General features: G+C 36.6%; 1 protein-coding gene across 2 annotated transcripts in view; it reads right to left on the reverse strand.

The window, feature by feature from the left end:
- The window catches only part of TFEB (transcription factor EB), an 85,419-nt gene that overhangs the window by 6,483 nt on the left and 60,325 nt on the right, over positions 1-18,611 (reverse strand). For both annotated transcript variants that reach the window (XM_014055882.2, XM_014055881.2), the window contains exons 2-7: positions 17,394-17,506; positions 4,657-4,901; positions 3,775-4,023; positions 3,168-3,248; positions 2,652-2,772; positions 2,406-2,462 (exon numbers count right to left, since the gene is read on the reverse strand). In XM_014055882.2, the coding sequence (XP_013911357.2) occupies positions 2,406-2,462; positions 2,652-2,772; positions 3,168-3,248; positions 3,775-4,023; positions 4,657-4,854 (706 nt within the window). In that variant the 5' untranslated portion in view covers positions 4,855-4,901; positions 17,394-17,506. The remainder of the gene's footprint in view (positions 1-2,405; positions 2,463-2,651; positions 2,773-3,167; positions 3,249-3,774; positions 4,024-4,656; positions 4,902-17,393; positions 17,507-18,611) is intronic.

Here is an 18,611-nt window from a genome sequence, read left to right on the forward strand (position 1 = left end):
ACATCTATATTCCATGATCAATCAAATAACTTAGAAAAGTCTGTGCTTGTAGCAACCACTTTTTCAACATCTGTCACATCTGTGATTTTTAATCATTTTTCTGTTTTCTCCATAATTTTATTTTGAACCTCTTTGCTTTAAATTTCTCCCAAAATTCTCTTGCTCTTTGAGCAACATAGAATCAAAATTTGAAGATCCCACTCCATTCCAACAGTCTGCTTCCTTTGTGCCTTGATTCAAGAAGTATTTAAAAATTAATATGTACACTGCATTCTGTTGTCCATCTCTATTTTCAGTCTCTTTTCTGGGTTTTATGATACCACACATTGAATTTTTTGATAAGCCATTGTGTTTAATGATTTATGCAGTTTCATGTATTTTCCTTTGTATTTCAGTATCAGAGTTGATTGAACTTCTGAGTAGAATATATGTATATATGATGTTTTATGATAGATATCATTCCAAATGAGGCATTTTCTGCATATTCTAATACTGGATTCTCTTTTTAAATGATTCATGTTTGTGGTTTTAAAAACTTAGCATTAAGAATAATTTACACACTGAGATAAAAACATTAAGTATATCCTTTTAACAATATGTAGAAATAACTGTATATTTTTATGATTAAATCATCAAAGCTAAATTACCATTTACAAACAACTTAGATTTTTGATACTACATTTAAATATAATGAAAGCTTCTGAGTGACCCCAGCATTGTGCTCTTCGAGACATGTTTAACATTAAGGATCAACTCAAATCTATCTTTCAATAGTTCTCTAATAAAAGTTATGCTTAAGTTAGGTCATTTCCGCCATCTTCCTGCAACATCGCACTAAATCTCAGTAATGTCAACCTCACAAAATTTTGGGATAGTCAGGTTCTGCAAATATGTCTGCAAACATCTGCAAAAGATGTATCAACACCTTATGCTAACTGATTTCTAGCTATCTATCCTGAATTATCTGAGTTTTAAAAACAAAAATGTTTGCTAACAAAAGCCTCAACATCCTCTTTCAATCAAAATGTTTCATGTGTTAATCTAATTAAAGAGAAAACAAACAAAACCTTAAAAAGAAGCAAGCAGCATAGTGAATCATCTGAATAACAGAGCTGCAGTGCTCTTTGGTTTTAATACTCATTAGGGTGCATTATATGTGCTGATTTGGGTGCACATGAACAGATAAGGTGAAGTCCGCAGGTTCGTGTGTTTAAGTATAACAAGGATGCAGTACGTGAACTCTGGTATAAAAAGAAAGAGTATTGATATAATAGGGGAGCAGAAGTGAATGGGGTAGGGAGAGGCCAAGTATTAGCAAAAGGAATGGAAGTACCTTGAGATATGTAATTTCTGGATATGTGCATAAAATAGTTTATCTGAATCCTGTCTATGCCAGTGTTCGGCACCAAGTGCCAAAACTGGAGCATGTGCACATGCACGCATGTGCCGGAAACCAGAAGAGCAGCTCCCTAGTGCACATGTGCATCCCGGGAAGATGAACTTTGGGTTTCTGAGGCACAAATGAGCAATGTGTGGCTGTTCTTCCAGTTTCTGGTGCTGCCACACACGTGAAGACCAGCTGGCCAGCGCACTGGAACCTGGAAGAGCAACGGGCAACGGCTCACGGGCCCAGAGAGTTGGCTCTGCATGCCACTTCCGGCATGTGTGCCATAGGTTTGCCATCATGGGTCTATGCTAATTGTGCTCCTTTTTGGTCTGCTGTAAACTTTGTAAATACCAAATATTACAATCTTCTAAAGAAAAACCAAGTAGGGTTTTTGCTGTAATCTTTTATTACTGGCTGGTAATATAATAAGGAACCATATCAGAGGTTAGGTCACTTCCCCACATATGACCAGAAAAGAAAAGAAGGGTTCTTCATTTAATTCATGGGTAGCAATATACCACAGTTTTTTTTTACTATTTTCAACAATTTGTAATCATATTATGATTACAAACAAGAGGATGATTATTAAATTTTAATTTAATAAAACTATGTGTGACTGCATTTTTCCTGAACAAGGCAGCTATTACATGAATGTATATATCACATAAAAACCCCTCCCCTCCCTTGAAGGAAAACAAAACCAAAAAGGACATTTTAAGTGGGGGAGGGGGAAATCTATGAATCAATCAGATAGTGAAGCAAATCAAATGATAAAATTAGTTATATGAAAGCATGGTTTTGCACGGGGTAGTAAATCAGCTCCTCGTGCATTCAATGACCATTAAATGTAACTGATCTCTTTACATTCTCTGCATCGGAATAATAAATAGAGCACACTCATGCTTGTGCATAAAAATACTGTTTCTAAATTATTGACCACAAATTAGATCAACAAAAGAGCTACTGAGATATAGCAGAATGCATTTCAGCCACATGGTTTTAACCAGCCTCCACTTACTTAGATTATGATTGTCCTTCTTCTGGCGTTCCTTAGCCAAAGCACGGCTCTCAGCATCTAAAGATATCACAACAAGTTGTTATGAAAAGCAGTGGGCCAACCAGAACAAGTTTCATTTTATAAACACATGCATGCATGTGTATAAATAGTTTCACTGCTGACCTACAGTCTGAGGCAAAGCAAGCACTAAAAATTGCCCTGACCATTTAGGCATATACACATTGGCCACACAACCTGCCATGTTACCTGTAAGCTCTCTCTTTTGAGTGAGATCAGCAGGGCAAGAGCTGCTGGTAATGCCCACCACAGAAGGAGTCATCTGGAGGTCACTGTTATAGACATTCATATGGCTGCTGGACAGAGGCAGCTGGAAAACGAAGGAAGGGAGACAAATGCACATTTATTCTAAGACAGAAAATAGAGGATAAGAAAGTATCGGCCAATAGAGGACAGGAATATCCTGTGGCCTTTAACACTTCACCACTCTTCCCAACCATGTATCTCCCATTCATAATATGCAGGTGGCTCAAATATTTACAATGTATGTGTGTCATCTCACACATGTTATGAAAATAGGGTTTACTATTTTAAAATGTTTGCATTCATAAATATTACTATTGGTCTCCTATAAAACAGTGACACCAAATTAATTATTTGGAAAGAAAGGAAGGATAGATGCAACTTTATTTCAGTTGCTTTTTTCCTTTTCCAATGATCACTTCTTTGCTTAGGAATAAAGTTTTTTTTAAAAGGCATACTCACAGTATTGGGCATATGAATTTCTGGATTAAGACACCCCACAGTAGTTGTCAGCTGCATGATATCTTCAATGACATCATCTATCTAAAATAGGGACAAAAAGGCTATCAGACATAATTTTTTTAAATGCATTTTGATGGCGGTTTCAAAAATTTATATAAATGTACAGACATGGAAAATGTAAGATTGATTCATTGATTGATTTGAATAGACGACATTTGATTCCAACTGACTCAGGGCTGCTCTAAGAACAGACCCCAAGCATCTCTGATGGACTTGCTGAGTCAGGGTCCAAATCAGAGTAGGTTTGTTGTTGTTTGACCAACTTTATCTGATTGAGGCTTCAGCGGAATCACCCAAACTCCAAGTTCTCTCTGATAGTTTCCTGTAACAGAAGTGTGATGCAAAACACCACCTTTCATTCTTTAACACACACCCCCAACTCACCCATCTATGTTACATAATCAGAGAATCATGTGATTGAATTACAGCTGGACTTTTCCCTCATCCTGCAGACTACAGGATGAGGGTAAAGAACCTGAGTGCTTCCTAACCACAGCTTTAACCCAGCCTCTTCAACAATTCCTGTGTCCCCAAAGAACGTACAAACCTCTCTCTCTGGATTGGAGCTGATATTAAGCATTGCCATTGGACTGTTTGGAGTGCTGTTGCCTGCAGAAGAGGGCATGGCATGGCATGGTCTCACCCCAGGGGAGGCTGAAGGAGGCGGCTTGGGAGAAGGAGCACCAAGTAGCGGTGCAAACTTGTTCCCGTAAGTTTCAGACAGATATTCTTGGACCTTCTTGTCTCGTGACCTTTGGATATGATATGTGGTAGGATTCTCTAAGAAGGACTGAACCTAAAAAGTATTGGAGAAATAGAAGAGCTATCACATAATTTTCAAATATATACATCTTCAGAAAGAAACAGGCTGTGTTCATACTAAAACAAAACACCCCTCCATAAAATGAGTTATCTATAATATCAGAGCCCCAAACCTGATGGCAGTGCCAGATTTTCATTTCTTCAAAAATTTGATTTCTGGATTGGAGTGGTTCCAGAGCAGGTGCTATGACACAAAAGGTCACTATCTCACGGGAGACCCAGAACATGCCTCTGCTGTTGGAGCTAATAGGATGGCTAGGCACAATTGGGAAGAGGTGGCCCCATAAATAGCCATGAATAACTTTTAAGTTAACCATCAGCACCTTGAATTGCATCTGGAAGCATTTAAACACACACAAATGCTTAATTCAAATGAAGGAACTTGCTCATTTTCCAATCTATTTTTCCAATTGATATAGCAGGTATATTGGTAAGCCGTTAAGACTCACTCAATAGTGAAATGTGAGGCACATACATTTAATAAATAAATAAATAATAAACAGGCAAGCAAGCCAGCCATTCATTTCTTGCAACGTAACAGGTTTAAAAGATATTCTATTTGCCTCCTTCGTTCTCCAGTACCAAAGTTTTATTCTTGCAACTATACCTTTAAGACTTCTCCTGGCACAGATGGTGGTGATTGGAAATGAACTGGTGTGTTGATGGCTGGGGTAGGAGCCATTGGCATTTGTTGCTGCTGCTGCATGTAATGCATCATTGTCTGCTGCTGCATGCGCTCCCGTTGTTCCTCCTGTTGTACTTGTTCTCGCATAAGCTGCATCCGTAAACCAATGCGAGATGCCATGGCTGATATTTGGGATGTGTCAAAGTTTGTTAGGGATACCTAAAGCCCTAAGAAGAAAATGGAAGGGTTGAGGCTCATGGATTTAGCGTTAAATTCTAGCTTTCGATCACTTGCACAAGGGATTAAAACTGGTCTAACAAACCTCTCAACATTAAGAACCTTCTAATCAGTCTAGTAGAACAAGTGACTTACAACCTGTTATTTTGCATATCTAGTTTTTACTTCTAGTTCAGTCTTCTCAGCTCTGGATGTGTTAGATCTCAAACTCCCAGAGCACTCAATTAGCAAGCTGAAGGACACTATTGCTTTTGAAATTGATATAAACTACCCACAACAAATTACAATTTGTTTTCACCAATATTTCCCAAATGTTAAAATACAAAAACACTTGTTCCTTTTCTCACTTTACTGAGCCTTCGTTGCATCAGTTTTCAAATTAAGGAGAAAAAGGCAAAACAAAAATATGTACAAAAATATGTACAGTACATATGCTTGATCATATGTTTTTTGCATTTGTCTGCAAGCTTGTAGTCTTTAAGCAAGTGATTATTCATTAATATTAATGTGAGATTTTTTGCATAAACAGCATGCATTTCTGTCTGTACTTTTCAAGTTATAAGCAGCATCATAAAAATCTAAAAAGTGCAAATGCTGGTGCAAAAATGACTCCACAAACAGCTTTGAAAGGGCACATTTATATAATGTATATAAATTTCTCTTCCAAAAACTGGTCCTATTTTATGATAACATAACTTTCTTTTTAAAAATTGCTTTTTTAGTTACACATACTTTTCATTTACTATTATCTTTGTTCCTTTTGTAAGAAATTATATTTACTTGTTAGATTAATATTTGCCTTTTGTCAAAGAGTTCAGGACAGTATACATAGCCTTTCTTCCACCCCCCACCCCCCCAACAATAATTTTGTGAGGTAGGCTGGGATCGAAGAGAGTAAATGGCCAGCCGCTTAAGGAGTTTCTGTGACTGAGAGTGAAATTGAACTTTCAATTCTCTGGGGCTAATCCAAAATCCCAAAACTATAACCTTCCTTAATCACTTGCTTTCATTTTAAAAGGAAAGGGGAGGGGGAAGAATTTCAGATTTAAATCAAGTAACAATCTTACTTCCCTCTATAGTAATATCTGTCATGTAGGGATTTTTTTTAAAAAAAACCTATTCATTTCTTCTTTCTGTATCATCTCTGGGCAGGTTACCAAAAGCTCTGGCATGTGATATAAGTAGAATTCAAGAGGCCCATGATAAAAGAATAAGAATATTTGGAAATTCTTTTTAAAAAGTCCAGAAAGAGAGATGACACAGAACAAGCTGCTGATTATCTCCTTCCTAATAATTTGCTTCATATTGCAGTCAGTATTTGCCTATCACAGAATAGTTAAATTTAACATTTAAAAAGTCTAGATTACTATGCTCATGTGATAAATGAGTGATAGAGGATGTGACTCAGTGGCTTAGAAAGTTCACAGAAGAGATGATGTTTGAGATAGAAACCATTCTTTCTCATGCTTTTTCTATGCCTATAATGTTTACTCTATACATATAATTCAAACATTCATTTCTAATATTCTGGGTAAGCAGTTGGATTTCTTGCCATTCAGTATACATCTCGTGAGTTTTCTAGTCATACTAACTCTTACACCTTGCACCAAGCTTTCCTGCACCAATGCTCACTAATGTTATAAGTCCCCCTTACTCTCAAACTCTATAGACATTCTTTGTACTGACCTGAGAAAGTGTTTGGAGAATGTCAAGTCTGATTTAAGGTTTAGGCAATCATAATTTGTAGTAAGAAAATTCCTACAATGAATAAGCTTCCTCATGGATTTTTCAGACCTGTTCAACACTTCTAAGAATGAATGCAGCTGCTTATTTGGATTCCTAAATATGCATCCAAGAGTTTACACCCTGCTGGTGAAGCTGATGTCCTTAAAGTGCCTCAACTCTTTCACAAGCTGCCTTCTTCAGTCATGGAGTGTGAAGAGCTTACAAACCCTATCAGAGCAGATTAAGCTGTCATATTTCTTGCTGTCATAACACAGGCAATACATAGCAACTACCATGCAAATGGACAAAGGGTTTATTCACAGGCCGAATACCCTTGTTCAGAAATTGCGAGAAAAAAAGAAAATGGGCTTTAAACAAAATAAAACTCTCTAGAAAACTATCCCACATCACCAGGGGTGGGTTCCGGCTTCTACTGCTGGTTCACTTAGGGATGTGCTTCAGGCATGCGCTTGTGCAGTATTAAAAACATTGCTTCTGCACATGCGCAGAAGCAAAAAACAAGATGGCCGGGGCCTACGGCGCCGCTGATAGGTTCAGGGGCATGGCCAGCCGAGTTACTACCTACTCGGCCAAACTGGTCCAAACCGATAGGAACCCACCTCTGCATGTCACTTATATATAATATAATACCTTTCAATCTTTTCCATTAATTTCTTTCTACAGCCCAATGTCTCTCAAAATAATTAAGACATGTAAAAGACAAGAATAAATACTACCTTAACCAGAGCATCTCAAGATTCTAAACCAGTCCCCAATCTTTTGTGCTGACAGATTTCAAGGGGTATAAAATGGCCTATGTTTAATCTCTTATAGTATAAATCACTCTTTGAATTCTACACTGTATACAGTATTAATCATTGTCCTTTAAAATGGTGCTATATACATAATTGGAAAAGATGGAGAAAAAGGGCTACACAAATAATCAAAGTAAGAGTAGCACCCCTTAAGAAAAGGCTTACAGAGAGATTTTTCAGCTTAAAAAACAATTAAGATGAGAGACGTGATAGAATGCATAACATTTTGCGTGGTATGGAAGAAAAAGCTTTTTTCTTCTCACTCATGATAACTTAATCCAGGAATGGCTCTAATTGGTAGGAGATTCAGAATACTTTCTTATTATGTATTTATTTAGTTTTTCTTCATTTGATTTGAAGTCAATCCAACACCTTAGCAACTCTGGGTAGCTTACAATTAAAAGAGAAGTAAAAAATAAAAGAAACCACAACCAACCAGGAAGTTAGCTCAATACCAAAAGAATCAAAATCATAGCAATTCCACAACCATCCTATCCCAAGGCTGGGAGAACAACCAAATGTTTAATAGTTTCTTGATTGTCATTGGGGTGGGAATTATATGGCTCTCCTGGAGCAATGTCATTCTAGAGGGCACCACATCAAAAAAGGCATGCATTCTGGGTTCTAGACAATGTCATTGTTTAATCAATGGGACCCAAAGCTTGCCAACTCAACCGTACCTTCCCTGATAAGCGGAAACATTCGGAAACAAGTGATCCCCCAAGCAGCTAAGCCCTATGCCATGAAGCCCTTAATAACACCATCTTGAATTATACTCAGTTTGGCTAATTAAGTGGTAGCATAAAACAGTGCACTTCATTGCATTGAAAGGAAAGAAAAATTAATTTGCCTTCATTTTTGATGCAACATAAACTTTCATGGCTTACTGTGGTGTTCATTAGATATATATTTTACCTGGAGAAATTTTGGGAACTAAAGACATCCCAAAATTCTAAGGGAGTGAAAAAGTAAACACCACAGCCAAAAGACCATAAAATGTAAAAAATATCTGCCAGATTTCTATTCGTACTTTATAGATATTTTAGTGGTATATTAAAAAAAACTGTTTCTCTTTATTTTTATATAAAATAAAATCTCTGCAGGAGATATACAGACTGGAAATGTCTTTCTTGTAAAAATTCTGCTTGTTGCTATTATGCACTACTATTCTCATAATTTGTCATTTGTTTCCTTTCAGTCTGTTAAACTATTCAAAATTAGCTATCAGCCATAAAAGAATAATGCTTCAATTGCTAACAGAATGAACAGTGCTTCATTCCTAAATCCAGAGTTTGGCTGAATCCCTACTGACAGATTATCTTTAAAATGATCAGAATTAACAATGATCAGAATTAACAATCCAGTAAATTTTCAGGAAAAATATTTGTTCCTTTCAGTAAATTTTCAGGAAAAATATTTTTTTCCTTCCACTGCTACAATCACAATTGCTCTTTCATTGTTGTATAGTTTGTAATGGAGAGGAGTATGCAACAGCAGCCAAAAAAGTTAATACAATCCTTGGTTGTATAAACAGAGGCAAAGAATCAACATCAAGTGAAGTATTAGCACCACTTTATAAATTCTTAGTAAGATCTCACCTGGAATACTACATCCAGTTTTGGTCACCACATTACAAAAAAGATGTTGAGATTTTGGAAAATGTGCAGAGAAGAGCAACTAAGATGATTAAAGGCTGGAGACTAAAACATATGAAGAATGGTTGCAGGCACTGGGTGTGACTAGAAAAAAGGACTAGGGGTGACATAATAGCAATATTCCAGTATTTGAGGGGCTGCCACAAAGAAGATGGGGTCAACTTATTTTCTAAAGCACCAGAAAGTAAGACAAGAAACAATGGATGGAAACTAATCAAGGAGAGAAGCAACCTGGAATTAGGAGAAACCTTCTAACACTGAGGACAATTAGCAAGTGGAACAGCTTGCCTTCAGAAGTTGTGCATGCTTCATCACTGGAGGTTTTTAAGAAATTGGATTAGAAGACCTCCAAGGTCCTTTCCAGCTCTATTCTAACTGACACATCCCATGTTATTTATTATAAAAATTACAATCATCAATATTGCAGGTCAACAATTTACCAGGTTTTTCCCTTTAGGAAATTCCTTTATATCACAAGATCTTGATCAGAGCAAAGGGGGCTGTTTAAAAGACAAGGAGAACTGCAAAACCAAGATAAGTTTTAAATAGCTCTTCTGGCTCTGCTTGGCTTCACCCTATGTAATATTCACCAGCTTCTGCTTTCACTCTGACTCACAGGATGGACAGGGAGGGGAGGGGTGGAGAAGATAGGATAGGAGATCTGAAAACCAGTGTGGTTCAGTCATTAAGGTATGACCCAAGTCTCCACTTAACCAAGGAAGTCATGAGGTGACTTTCGGTCAATCACCCCAATCTACCACACAGGGCTACTATTGTGTGAATAAAATGAAGAGTCTCGTGTAAATTGTTCTTGGATTTCTTTTGGAGGAAAGGCAAGAAATAAACAAAATAAATGAATGAATAAACTGAAAACAGAAGAAGTCTATGCATAATTACTCAGAAATGTTTTCAGTATTATCAAAACTTCGGTATAAAAGAAGGAATTTTAAGATTCAACCAAAATGTAGATGGATAGATTTAAAAAGCTAGAAATTGTCATTGAAATTAAAATAGCAGAGTTGGAAGGGACCTTGAAGGTCTTCTATTCCAACCCCCTGCCTAGGCAGGAAACCCTATACTATTTCAGACAAATGACTATCCAACATCTTCTTAAAGACTTCCAGTGTTGGGGCATTCACAACTTCTGGAGGCAAGCTATTCCACTAATTAATTGTTCTAACTGTCAGGAAATTTCTCCTCAGTTCTAAGTTGCTTCTCTCCTTAATTAGTTTCCACCCATTGCTTCTTGTTCTACCCTCAGGTGCTTTGGAAAATAGTTTGACTCCCTCTTCTTTGTGGCAACCCTTGAGATATTAGAACACTGCTAACATGCCACCCCTAGTCCTTCTAAATGGGCCTTTAAGAAGATGTACTTTCTTTCACATAATGTTAACACTCTGAATAGGAATATTCTTGATTTCTCCTTATTCCATTGTGAATTCCTGTGAGATTCTGACATCGGTGGAAAGTTTACGTTGGGAAAATGATAAAGTTTGGCTCTTTTTACAATTATTTTCTTGACTCTTACAATAAAAAACATGGATTTTAAAACAAAAATGGAGTAAACCAGAGAAAGTGAATAAAATATGCTTTCAGGCGCTGCAGTATTTTGGATTCTAAGCACTGGGATGCTTATGTAGCATCTATAAACAATTCCTCAAAACAATTACAGGCAATCCTTGTTTAACAACCGCCTCATTTAGTAATTGTTACCAGATATAACAGCGATGAAAAAGTAACTTTGCAATCAATGCTCAGATTTACAACCTTCACAGTTCTGTAAAGCTAGAGAAAGCTGGAGTAAAATCATAAACACAGTTGCAATTTTACTTAGTGACCATTTAGCTTAACAAACAAGTTGCCAATCCCAATAGTGATTGCTAAATGAGGACAACCTTCCTCAGCTGCAGCATAATCCCAGGAAAGCATGAGTTGCTGACAGAAGCTGCATGCACACAGCCTCTCTCTCCAGAGCATATTTTTTCCTTTGGAATCCAAAGTGTTTCACAACCTTATTATGCCTCTCTATTAATCACTACTCCAGCCCCTCAAGCAATTCTTATCCAAACATACAAGAGGAATTTCCATAGAAGAATTCTAGCTAAGTTTAAGAATAGAATTCCTATAACCTCAGTAATTGGAGAACTAAGCTGACCTATTTACCAGCTCAGCTTCATAATATTTGAAACTACTACAAAATTAGCTTTCATTTTTGAGATGATCATGATGCTCTTTCTCCAATGGAGGAAACTGTTTCCCCCACTCTTTGTCCTGGCTCCTAGGCTTCAGGTCCTATAAAGCAGTGGTCTCCAACCTTGGCAACTTTAAGACTTGTGGACTTCAACTCCCAGAGCTTTGCTGTCTGAGGAACTCTGGAAGTTGAAGTCCACAGGTCTTAAAGTTGCCAAGGTTGGAGATCACTGCTATAAAAGCATTCCTATAAAATGCTGCTCGACAACTTTGCAACTCCACCTCAGTAGCACAAATTTTATCAGGAGGGATGACACTGACAAGACTTTTATCAGTTCCCCTTTTTCTTCTGCACAGGATGCAGGCTACTGGTTCTTTCTTTCATTCTGCCCTTCCTTTTGTTTAGAGTATGACCATGGGGATTTTTGTTGATGCCAGACAAAAAAATTGTTCCTTGTTTTTAGCATTTCAAGCCAACAGATGTGATAATAATCTCAATTGCTTTCAAACTGCTTTGGCAGTTTGGGGAGGGAAAATGGTGGCAATGTGAAAGTCTCAAAATTGCTGTTTTTGGTCTTAATCTATTACTTCCTGGTTAAAAAAATATCTACTAAAAATAGCATCACTTCTGACGTGTGCCTTGAAAAATTAAACTGAACTATCAGAGAGGGAGGGAGGGAACACAAAATAAAGGGTAACTCAAAATACATCAATGCAGTGGAAAAAAGGGAAAAGATTGCCAGAAGAATGTAGTGGTAACGCTTCACATTCTTTGAAGCAGAAATATTTGCAAGGAGAGGTTTAAAATTAAGCATGAGGGCCCCCATCATGTGCCGTGTCCCCGCCACCATGGACACTCTTATTTTTTCATACAAATTAATGAAATACATCTGGAAGCCTACTTCTAACATGCATTTAAGAATGTACTAAAAACACTAACATGGAGAATACTATTCGAAATTCATCAAATCATCCTATAGCACTATTGCAGAGCAGACCAAACTGTTAAAAGAGGTTGAAAAGATTCATTCAAGAAATAGAACATGAAAGTTATTGGTAAAATTCAAGATTCTTCAATATCATCAACAATTACTGTGCCTTTCCCACTAGAATTGTAATTATGATAAATATCGTATCGCTCATGGGGTAAGAGGGATCATGTTTATTCAGGACAAGCAAGGCCTGTTTCTTTAACTTCAGGTTCTCGCAGGCAAATTCTTCTCATTTTTTTGGCTCGTGCTCCAGCTATTAATTGGTAGTTTTTACCTTTTACTTAGCTCTAACAGGTGGCCTATTTATTGATTTACTGATCAGAAAGCCCTGCTTGTACCTGTTGTTCAGTAGCAGAATATAGTTGTTTTATCTTCTAGTACTGCTCTCTATACACTGGGCTGAACAGGCATTTCTTGGTAAGATGTTTCTTTAAAATTAGACACTATTTCTGAATGTGTATTTATACATATAAATTTGCATGTGCAAGTTGCATGAAAATATTTCCTTGATTAGCAATGCAATTCCTCTTTTTTGACACTGTGTAAAATATGCCCCTTAAGAGCATCACTTTGAGCGATGCTCAAAGTTTGCAATTCTAATCTTGAATGGAAGCTCTCTGGTGTCCAAAGAAATGCTCCATCTTTTCAACATTTCATTACATGTAAATTCAGGCAAAATGGTCAGTACACAGCCCCATCCCTACTTGGGTACCCTCTGGATATGTTGGGACTGCAACTGTCATAATTTCCAAACATTACAGTATGGGTGAAAACTGTCACAACTGCCAGAGTTTTGGGGATGACTTTGATTATCTCCTTCCTCCCCCCTCCCCTCAAAAAATAAACAAAGCAGAGTTGAACCTGAATAGCACTTGGTGGGAAATTACCCAGGAAATTCCAGAGTTATAGACCAGACTGGGAAGAAAAAGAAAAAAAAATCCCAGAAGTGGGCAATGGCGTATAATCTCCAGAATTGTACAGAACTAAATGTTTATTTTTATGAGTGAAGGCAGGTGGCTGGAAGTTATGAGACGCTTTCCCAACTTTTTTTGCAGGTTGGACAATGGTAAAATAGAACTGTTGGGGGGGAGCTGAATTTTATATTTTTAGTGCTTTTCCAAAATTTCCTGATTTACCATAAAAATCTACACCAAAACTGATGGCAAATGCTAGAAATAACTGATTTTCTACAATTTAAAAAACCTTCCTTTTTCATACTGATTGCAAAATTATCACTTGATCTAACACTTTCCCCTTACTCCATGTAAACTGAGATTGAAATTAGGGAATTTATTTAAATATTGAGCTGTTTTAACCTTTTATATGTAACAAAAATGAGTTAACTGGATTCTTTATGTTAAGTTCCAAATACAAGGAAACCCATCTGCTCTTATTCTATAGTAAATTCCATTGGATTCAGGATCTTATTCCTAAAGAGCATTGGTGACACAGTGGATGGAATGCAGTTTTGCAGGTTAACTCACTGTCAGCAGTTCGATCCTGACTAGCTCAAGGCTGACTCAGCCTTCCATCCTTTCAAGGTTGGTAAAATGAGGAACCAGATTGTTAGGGGCAATATGCTGACTCTATAAACCACATAGTAGGGCTGTAAAGCACTGTGAAGCAGTATATAAATCTGCTATTCCTATTGCTAAATATGTATGCTTAGGATCTCCAGTCTTTTTGACTCCCTTCTTGATACCACTCATGCACAGAAGTGAAGTGTCTCTGGTGGAGGTTCTCTTTAATCAAGGACCTTCCCTGCCCAGAATTTCAAAGTCATCTTAAATGAATATGTGCACTACAGAGGCATGAAGGACAATCAAAGGAAGGCATCTCTGAGTCGCTTGCTTGCATTAATTTTACCTTCTACTGATATATTCATTTCTAGCAGCATAAAAGTAAAGACAATTTCAGTTCATCCATGCAACATTTCTTTAGCAACATTACAGACATGATTTGCCACTGTCTTCTGGGTTTTTTCAACTTGCCACTGTAACCCATAAGCCTGGAATTCTCACATTGTACCCATCCAAATGCTAAACAGATCCTACTTGACTTCCTAGATCATACAGGTTTGGCTAAAAGCTTTTACCTGATGAGGCCACCATTATTTATACCAAGTTTACTCACTTGCTTTCAAAAGCCTCTTGTTCTGTTCTTCAGCGCATGAGAAACAACCCCTTTCATTCACAAATTATTATTGTGAATTCTTTTCCTTTAAACTTTAAATGTAACATTTATTTTAAGTGAACCAAGAAAATAATTCATTAAGAAAAGATATGTTCACAAGACCAGTGGGTGCTGCCATGGACTGTACAGAAAAGATAGCTCCACATAACTAGCTAATGATGTGTTGAGGCCAGGAATCTTAATAGTACTGTATATTGCTCTTCCTCAGATCATAGCTATGCCAATATAGAGAGGAGATTGCATTATCCTGTTTTTTGCCATCCAGAATTCTAAACAGCTAACAAAGTAGCTGCTGTAAATAGCTACATAAAGATTATATCAACCAATGTGCAAAAATATTGCTCTGCCTATATACCACAGTTATCTACAAAATTTTTGCTTTGGACTTTCCCTTCACTAGTTGGGAAGGAAAAATGAGCCAACTCTGTTCCAGTTGCTTCATTGAGTGGACTCCATAATATTAGCAGCTGTGAAGTGCATGTTGTCACTTTTTAAAATGAAAGCTGGAAATTAGATTTAAAGTGATTTTGTAGAGTCATCTTGACCAAACTGAAAACCATAAAAATATAACAATGATGTATCTGGTAATAAAATGATTATTTCCTCTTCTTTAAAGAACCAAGAGACTTAGTGACAGGGCATAGATGCAGAGTATTCACATCATGTTGAAAAGATCCTGGCTTCTGGCACTCCATGTGTGCTTCTTCTAGTTGGTATTCCAAACCAGAATCGCATGTTGAACAACAGTGTGCAAGATAGCAGTAAGAGAGGAGATAGTAGTTTATAAAGTATCCATAGTCACCATTTAGACCAGTGTTTTTCAAACTTAAACTTTAGGACATGAACATTTCAACTCCCAGAATTCTCCAGGCAGCATGCTCACAACTTAAAGTTGCCAAGTTTGAAAAACATTTATTTATACCTTTCAAGGTAGCAATGATTTGAGTGAAATGTCAAGCAAATGATGATCAGTGCAATCTATGAACTCTATATGCCTTATCTCTCAAAGCAGCTAACAAAGTAAAGATTTTTTAAAACCTTATAAATAAAAACTATGCGTTAATATATCATTTATAAAGGGGAGCAGACTCATAATCATAATATAGACTATTTATGAAATAGTACAGGTAGTCCTTGACTTATGACCACAATTAAGCCCCAAAGTTATGTTGTTAAGTAAGAAATTTGTTGAGTTTTGCCTCATTTTATGACTTTTCTTGTCACATTTGTTAACTGAATTGTTGCAGCTGTTAAGTGAGTAACACGTTTGTTAAGTGAATCTGGCTTCCCCATTGATTTTGCTTGTCAGAAGGTTGCAAAAGGGGATTACGTGACTCTGGGACACTGCAACTGTCATAAATGTGAACCAATTATCAAGCATCCAAATGCAAATCACATGACCATGGGAATACTGCAATGGTCATAAGTGGGAAAAATGATTACGTCACTTTTTTCAATGCCATTGTAACTTCAAATGGTCACCAAATGAACATAGGTAGAGGACTATCTGTAACTGAATTTATTGTTCCTCCCTTCCTTCTGATTTTTTTCCTCCCATTCCCTTTTCTTTCTTTCTTTTATTATGTTCTATTTCACCAGGTCTTTTTGGATGAAAAAGATAAACTGCTTTTGATAAATGAATAAATATGCATTTAAAAGCAATTGAATATTATTGAGAACTTCATAACCTTCTCCGAGGGCTGTAAACATAATAACCTAGATACCAGTGAAGAAGGAAATTTAGTGCCATACTACAAATATCTTCTCCACTGACCCTGCCTAAAGCTAGGAATGGAGCAGATATCTGATTAAGATATTATTTAATAAGCAGGTTTGTTTGGGGGAAAAAACAGTCGTTCAATGTTCCGATTTGTCCACCTACCCATAGTCTTAAAGGCAAAGCTTGTGTTTTAAAATTAACTACAGAAATGAATCAATAACCAGTGTGACTCTTTTATAACTAGCATGCTCACAACAGTCATTTACAGATTACTAACTTTTATAGCAGTTGTAATTTCTGAAAATTTTTCAGGAGGCCATATCTCTTACAGTACATTACAATTTATCAATGTTCTGCAGCTATGAAATTTATTTTTTATGTTCTTTCAAAGTAAATCACAACAGAAGCAGAAATGTATAAAGAAAAAAAATGGCCCTGGAAAAGTTTTATTTAGGAAAGAGATTACATTAGTGTGTGTGCGCCTGTGTGTGTGTGTGTGTGTGTGTGTGTGTTTGTGTGTTGTGATATTAAATTTCACAAAATTTTGTTGTTCTTGCCTGACATCTGAGGTCAGATTATTAAATAATGACAGAGTTTGGCAATCCCTTTGAGATTTCTGTTATTTTTATGCTTGGCTAAAAATGGGACCAAGTGAGGGGTGGGTTCCTGCCAGCATTACTTCTGGTTCAGCACGCAAAAAATTATTGCATCTAAAAAGGTCTGTGCCTGCGCACAATGTTAGAAAAGGGGAGAAAATGCGCAGAACCAAAAATCAAGATGGCACCGGCGTCACTAGAACCAGTTTAGGGGTGTGGCAGGCCCAAGTTACTACCTACTTGGCCGAACCAGTCCGAACCAGTAGGAACCCACCTTTGGACCAAATGAATTATGTTAAGAATCTGTCAATTCATGACAATTTACCAATTCTTGTCATAAAGTAACATATAACAGTAACATAGGAATTATAGTAACACATAAATAGTAATAGCAAGAAAAGGTTTATCATTCTTTAACAAAATCCTTGATTCTCTTCTTTGGTAAGACTTTGGAAGAATTGTTGGAACTAGTGGTTGTCCAGATTTGGGAAGATGAAACATGTTAATGTGTGAACTCCCCAAATCTGGACAACCACTAGTTCCAACAATCAATGATTTCACTGCAGAGAAAGGTGCTAGAACTAATAGTTACTCACCAATTTCAGTTGGAAGGGGCACCTGTAATAGGGCCTTTTTTGATGTCCTCAAGGATTGGGGAGGTACATATGGGATGTTATCTTTCCTTCAAATCTCTCTTCAATATGGGTTCCTACAGTCATACAAGGAGAAAATCAAAGTCACTCATCTGACCATACTGAAGCATGCTTTTAACGACATATGTCTTGTATAAAAACCTGCACATTATATTGCTATGTATTAACATATTATAGGGAAATTATAGTATGAAATCCTTATATTGGAAGATTCATTCTTCCTACTACAAAGCATGATAATCATGGAAGTCAGCAGCATTTGACACAAGCATTAAAAAAAAGTTAAAATCAATGAATACTACCATGTAGCATTAAATATTAAGAAGCAATAAACTTTGCAAGAAGACAATAAGAATGAATTTATGGGATAGACAGGACATGAAAGAAAAGATTGGGGGAGGATTTTTGTGGTTAGGGAAATCCACTGAGAAAATTCTATCTATGCTACGTATTAAAAGCCTATGTCAGAATAACAGTGGTAATTCCAGGATGAATGAATCTGTAATATCTGACTTGAAAATTCATCTTTGCCAAGATAATCAAAGCTAATCAAACAAGGATTAGGTAACGTTTTTCAGAGCCATCGGATGTTTGTTCCCTGTATTTATTTGCTGGTAGGTTTTATTTACATAAATGCATTAAAAATTTCAAAACTTCAGTTCCTGAGTTTAACAAAACAAAAAGTAAAGGTTCCTTCAAGTTGAGCTTAATTCCTACTGACAGCAGAGAAACATCCATGCAATCTATCACCTTTGTTTTTGTGTTTGTTTCTACTTCTTCTCTAACAGAAATAGCTCAAATGTATTGATTTGTTTTATAGACCATTTCAAAACAACCCAGTTCAAACAAGCAGAAACAAAACTGGGAAGTAATATTGAAGAAAATAAACAAGCTTTAGGAACTTTACCGGTATATAGAATATTTATGTCTGAAAAGGAAAGGATGTAGTACTAACATATTTTCATAACTGACTGGATGTGATCTTGAGACAAAGTGCAAGTTCATTTAAGCAGTCTTTCAAATAGCCAATATTTTAAATTGGACCTGAAACCATATCAGTAGTTATCTATTCAGTAGGGTTGTATCATGAATCATCAATCTGGCTTCAACAAGGAGTTGAGTAGTTTCCTTCTCAAGCATATAAAATTACACGGCCACTTT

The sequence above is a fragment of the Thamnophis sirtalis genome, unplaced genomic scaffold, assembly GCF_051295495.1.
Source record: "Thamnophis sirtalis isolate CommonGarterSnake01/CBP01778 unplaced genomic scaffold, rThaSir2_p1.2 scaffold_7, whole genome shotgun sequence".
NCBI lineage: Eukaryota > Metazoa > Chordata > Lepidosauria > Squamata > Natricidae > Thamnophis > Thamnophis sirtalis.